This window comes from Crocuta crocuta, unplaced genomic scaffold, assembly GCF_008692635.1.
Source record: "Crocuta crocuta isolate KB4526 unplaced genomic scaffold, BGI_CrCroc_1.0 scaffold149, whole genome shotgun sequence".
NCBI classification, from domain to species: Eukaryota; Metazoa; Chordata; class Mammalia; order Carnivora; family Hyaenidae; genus Crocuta; species Crocuta crocuta.
This window is the reverse complement of record NW_027551561.1, coordinates 462,380-468,896: the sequence shown is the minus strand read 5'-3', so window position 1 is coordinate 468,896 and position 6,517 is coordinate 462,380. Positions and strand designations below refer to the sequence as shown.

Here is a 6,517-nt window from a genome sequence, read left to right as displayed (position 1 = left end):
GACAAAGGAATAAGTGTACCCCTTAGAATTAGTGTTTTTGTATTTTTTGGGTAAATACCCAGTAGTGCAATTACTGGATCATAGAATATCTTTTTGAGGAACATTGATCTTGTTTTTCAGAGTGGCTGTACCAGTTTGTCTTCCCACTAACAGTGCACAAATGTGCCTTTTTCTCCACATCCTCACCAATTCTTCTTGTTTCTTGTGTTTCTGATTTTAGCCATTCTGACAGGTGTGAGGTGATATCTCATTGTAGTTTCAATTTGCATTTCCCTGATGATGAGTGATGTTGAGCATCTTTGCATGTGCTTGTTACCATCTGTATGTCTTTGGAGAAATGTCTGTTCATGTCCTCTGCCCATTTTTGAACTGGATTTTTGCTTTTTTGGTTTTTTGGGGGCTTTTTTTGGATCATCTGTTTCTTGGGTGTTGAGTTGTATCAATTCTTTATATATTGTGGATACTAACCCTTTATCAGATACCTGCAAATATCTTCCCTTATTCAGTAGGTCACCTTTAGATTTGTTGACTGTTTCCTTCACTGTGCAGAAGCTTTTTATTTTAAAGTAGTTCCAATACTTTATTTTTTTATTTTATTATCCTTGCCTCACGAGACATATTGCAGAAAAATACTGCAATGGCAGATGCCAGAGAAATTGCTGCCTGTGCTCTCTTCTAGGATTTTTATGGATTCAGGTCTCACATCTGGGTCTTTAATCAATGTTGATTTTATTTTTGGGTATGATGTATTAAAGTGGTACAGTTTCATTCTTTTATATGCTGACCCAGTTTTCCCAATACCACTTGTGGAAAAGACTATATGTATTTTTCATATTGTATATTCCTTCCTCCTTTATTGAAGATTAATTGACTACATAATTATGGGTTTATTTATGGGTTTTCTGTTCTATTCCACTGACCTGAGTGTCTATTTTTGTGCTAGTACCATACTGTTTTGATGACTACAGCTTTGTAATATAGCTTGAAATCTGGAATTGTGATGCCTTCAGTTTTGTTTTGCTTTTTCAAGATTGCTCTGGTTATTTGGGGTATTCAGTTTATTTTATTGTTACATTACTTGTAGGTGTTCTTTGTATAATCTGAATTTTAATATTGTGTCTGTTAGACATGTTACTGTCTGTCACTTCTCTTTCAACTTTGTTTATGTTGTATTTTCTCCTAGATAAATTTCTTATATGTATGTGCTCAGATATGTCAAACTCACATCAATATAAACTTGTCAGTTTCCACTAAAATAATTCCCTTGATAATTTGATTTGGATTGTATTAAATGTATTTGAGGAGAACTGATACAGTGACATTTCAAAACTCATCAAAACGCACAATTTTAAATGGATTGATTTTAGTGTATAAAATTTACTCCTCAAAAGTTGTTTAAAATGAGGCATCCAGGGTCACTGTATATGTCCACTTATTGTGGCATTCTTTTTTATCTTTCAGTAAAGTTTTAAAGTTTTCTTTTTATATTCTTGAACATAATTCCCACTGCTATTGAGAACAGGGTCTAATTTTTATTGTATTTTTAATGGAATTTTTGTTATAGATGAAAGTGCATTAATTTAAATATTAATCTTTTTTCTTGCCACTATATATTTGTGGTGTGATGGCAATGAGATTTCAGAATTTATCCATTAAAGCAACTAATGTTACCTTAGCTCCCTCATGGATATAATAAAATATTTCAAGGAAGACAATATTAAATGAAAATGTATAATGCAAGATTATATAAACTATAAACTACTTTTATGAATATATATATACATATACATAAATGGCTGTTCAGGTAACTGGGTAGAAGGTGACATCAGAAATCAAGATATACGATAAAGGACAAAGAGCAGACCTGAGGGAACAGAGAATTCAATAATGTGCATGTTGAGCTTGAACTGTTTATAGAATCTCAAATAGAGGCGCCCAATGGATAGATGCGAATAATGGTCTGGAACTCTGGAGAAGAGTCTAGGCTTCAGATAGAGATGTGGAGGTCGCCAGAACATACTTGAGGATCAGAGTGGTGGGTTTGGACGCCATAACTTAGGAGGACAGCTGAGGATACATATGGACCAAGGTTGGAAAACTAGTCCATACCATCAATGGAGCTAAGAGGGTTTCTTACTTTGTTTTGTTTTTAATTGCTGCTACCCTTCTTTCTAAAGTGAAAGAAAATGAGAAGAAATTAGAGAATTACTTAGTCTGGGATCTTACATAGACTCAACAATTGACATACTATGTGACTTGCCAAGTAATTAAATGCCATAGTTTTCATATTTGTCATGAGGATGATGGTAGTGTAAACATACATTTACAACGTTCTTTTATAAGGTCCAAAATATCAAACAGAAAAGAGACATCATTAAACTCTGAACTTGTTTACCAGCTTCTAGCTTCTTTCCCCATTCCTGGGGAAATAAATTTTAGGTCCCCTGGGTATTAGTTATTCCAAGGTAAAAACAAAATACACTCTTGTAGTAAAGGGCTAGAAATATCCATTTCAGGTCAGGCCAATTCAGAAAACAGAATAAACATAAGAATAAATAAGAGTGGGGAAAGGTTAAGAGATATAATGAAATTAATCTTGTGCAGAGAGAGGTAAGTAGGAGACATTTAGAGGGAAGCTGGGAGGTGGAGATGGTAGAGCTTACTTAGTATTGACCTAAGAATATAGAGAATTATTTTAAAATTATACCACAATCAAAGCAGAGTTCAGGCTTAAAAAAACATAGTCTCCTATGATAAATTAGTTAAAGAATGTAAGGCATGAAGATCATTTAAAACAGGAGTTCTTAAATTACACTTTTTCAGATCACCTGGGGTACACAAAGAGAAGGCTTAATCAGCAGATCACCAGATCTCTCTTACCTCCTTCAACTATACAACTCCACTTTATCTCTTTTACATATTGAAAATTATTTAGTATGTGATTTTAACAGAAAGTTTCCATGGTAAGGAAAAAAATCTAGAATAATACTCCCAATTATAATACCTACTAGATAGAAATATGTAAAAATATCATATGTTACCATCATACAGAGAAGGGAATTTTCTTTCCACAAAAGAGGCTTCTCAGGGCTCTCTTCATGTCTCTGTTCCTCAGGCTGTAGATGAAGGGATTCAGCATGGGGGTGACCACAGTGTACATCATAGCCATGACAGTCTCCTTAACAGTAGAATTATTAGTTGATGGGCATAAATACAGACCAATAATTGCCCCATAGAAGAGAGACACGACAGAGAGGTGTGAGCCACAGGTGGAGAAGGCCTTGCGGATGCCCCTGGCTGAAGGGACCTTGAGGATGGAGGACACAATCCGTGCATAAGACATGACGATGAGTAGGAATGGGATGACCAGAATGAGCCCTCCCATGATAAATATCACCAATTCATTAATTCGAGTGTCAGAGCAGGCCAGCTTCAGCAGAGCAGACATATCACAGAAAAAGTGGGGGATTATGTTGTCTGCACAAAAACACAATCTGGCCATGAGCAGGGTGTGCAACATGGCATGGAACATGGTCAGCACCCAGGACAGCACCACCAAGGAGAGACAGAGCTTGGGGCTCATGATGGTGCCATAGTGTAGGGGGAAACAGATGGCCACATAGCGGTCATAGGCCATGGCTACCAGGAGGAAACTCTCCAGGTCTCCAAAAAATAGGAAGAAGTACATCTGGGTCAGGCAGCCAGCATAGGGAATGGATGGGACTTGGCTCTGCATGTTCTGCAGCAGTTTGGGCATTGTGACAGAGGAAAAACAGAGGTCAGAGAAGGATAAATTGCTAAGAAACAAATACATGGGTGTGTGGAGGTGCAAGTTCAGGCGTATGAGGATGATGATGAGGAGGTTCCCCACGACAGTGGTAACATACATGACCAGAAACAGGGCATAGAACTGGTCTCGTAGCTCTGACTTGATAGGTGGGCCAATGAGGAGGAATTCTAAGATGACAGTTTGATTCTTTCCTGTCATATTCTGTCTTCAGTATCTTTAGGAGGAAATTATAGTTTCCATTAAAACCTGAATTTAAAAATGAACATATTTCTATGACAAATGGCCTGCTGGGTGCTCAGCAAAGATGCTTTATATCACTCTTATCACAATAATTACCATTTCTATACTCCAAATCTCTATAATAGAATCTCTGTGATTGGAAATGACTTTTCTTCCCTTCTCTTTAACATGTAACAACGTCTCAAATTTTATAAAACAGTCTTATCCATTATCTTCTGAGACACATATATATTGGTTTTCTTCATACCTACCTGACCAGGTATCCTCAGTAACTCTGATTGGTTTCTGTTTTGTCAATCTCTTTATGTTGATGTTCCAGGGCTTTTCTCTAAACACTATTCTCTTACAATGCTACCTATACCACCAAGAAAAACTCATCTACTCTAGTGGATTTGATAATCATTTAATCCTTGGATGTAGATAACTCTCTAACCTACATACTGTGTACCTAGCTGCATACTGATTATCTTCCCGTAGACATATCACAAGCATTTTAAGCTCAGCAGATCCCAAAAGAAACTCATGATCTTACCCTGCGCATCTCCCAGTCCTAATTCTCTCCCATGTAGGTCTGCATATCTCAGTAAAAAGGAATCCAGGTGTTCCAGTCATATACCTGAGTTTCTTGCATTTCTTCCTTTCACTCATCATCAATATCCAATCTGTCAACATATCCTAAATGCAGCCATGTAAATCTCTTTCTCATTCATCCACTCCTTATCTCAAAATTGAATACCCTGGCTGGGCTGACAACATGTCTTGTCTGTACTATTGAAACAGCCTCTTCACTAATATCCATGCATCCATGCTTGAATACTCTCCTTTAATATCCTTCATTCAAACTGTAGCATTCTAAGATGAAAATCTGATCATCATTCTCCCTAAAGTCGTCATAGATTCTCATTGCTCTTAAGATAAAGGCAAAATTCCTTTCAAGGGCACAAAAGGTGCTTCATGACCTGACCCCGGCCTACTTCCACAGCTTCGCCTGGTCCCATAGTAACACACACTCACCTCTCCAGAAATACTGGACTTGAAAGTCACAATTTCTTTCCTCCAGCCTTTTCTACTTGCTGGCGCCCCTGAGAAGTATCTTCCTCCTTCTGCTCCTCTTCATCTGGCTTGTCCCTACTTATCCTTCAGGCATATGACACAGCACTTACTCAGCTATACCTCTCCTGTCCCCTCCAGACCAAATGAGAATCTGCTGCTATGTTTCTATAGCATCCTGTGCTTGACCCTAGAGACTAACTGCCCAGGGGATTTTTTATAGATGTCTTGCCTAGTGGATTGCAAACTTCATGCAGGAAAGGCTGTGTTGGTATTCATGACTGCAGAAGTGCCAACACCTACATGGTGCCTGGATGTGACCACTGCTTCATAAATATTTATTGGCTGTGCTTCAGGCTGAGACATGCATTCGTTCAATTTTAAAGACAATAAATTCCTGGGGCTTTTGGGTGGTTCAGTAGGTTCGGCGTCTAACNATTCCTTTCTGGCCTGCCACGTTTCAGTAGATAGGTCTGTCACCACTCTAATAGGGTTCCCTTTATGTTAGGGCCCTTTTCTCCCTAGCTGCTTTCAGAATTCTCTCTTTGTCCTTATATTTTGCCATTTTTACTATGATATGCCGTGCAGAAGATCAATTCAAGTTACATCTGAGGGGAGTCCTCTGTGCCTCTTGTATTTCAACATTTACTTCCTTTCCTAGGTTTGGGAAGTTCTCTGCTATAATATGTTCCAAGACTACTTCAGCACCTTTCCCTCTCTCTTCCTCTTCTGGGATTCCTATGATAGGGGTATTGTTGCATTTGACCGTATCGCTGAGCTCTTGAACACTTCTTTCCTGTTCCTGGATCAGTTTGTCTCTTTTTTTGGTCAGCTTATTGTTTTTCTATAATGGTGTCTTCTAGATCACTTATTCTCCTTTCTGCCTCTTCAATCTGTACATTTGAGGCCTCTGATTTATTATGTATCTCATTTATCGCATTTTTTAATTCTTCATGCCTATTTTTATTTTTCATTTTGTCTGTAGCCATAGTTTCTTTAATGTCCCTATGCTTTTTTCAAGACTAGCTATTCATTTTATGATTATTATTCTAAAATCTTGTTCAGTTATGCTGCTTATATCTGATTTGAGCAGTTCATTAGCTGTCATTTCTTCTTGGAGTTTCTTTGGAGGTGAGCCCTTTCGCTTCATCATTTTAGTTAGCTTTCTGGCTCTTGTTAGTTTTAAAGACTTGTTATGCTCTCTACACCTGTGAGCGCTGCTGTATCCAAGAAGAGTCTTTGAGTATCCAGGGCCTATCCTTTCCGAGAGTGTTTTTTGAATGGCATCTCTTGGTCTCTCTTGTTGGGACCTTGGTTATTTTATTTTCCTTCTCGTAGTGATATTTGGGACTCTCCACCTTGTGTACTCTGGCTTGTTTCTTGAGGTAGCCCTGGAGAAGAAAACAGACAGACAAACACACAGGGAGCAGGAGCACA

The 6,517-nt window shown here is 38.0% G+C and overlaps 1 protein-coding gene across 1 annotated transcript; it reads right to left on the bottom strand.

Annotated features, from left to right (window-relative positions):
* Positions 1 to 3,043: 3,043 nt before the first annotated feature.
* Positions 3,044 to 3,988, bottom strand: LOC144219644 (olfactory receptor-like protein DTMT). Its single transcript, XM_077749696.1, has one exon. It carries the CDS (start codon positions 3,986 to 3,988, stop codon positions 3,044 to 3,046), a length of 945 nt encoding a protein of 314 aa, XP_077605822.1.
* Between the last annotated feature and the right edge of the window lie 2,529 nt (positions 3,989 to 6,517).

Coding starts and splice junctions, on each gene's coding strand:
- LOC144219644 (XM_077749696.1), bottom strand. CDS start 3,988: ATGACAGGAAAGAATCAAACTGTCATCTTAGAATTCCTCCTCATTGGC.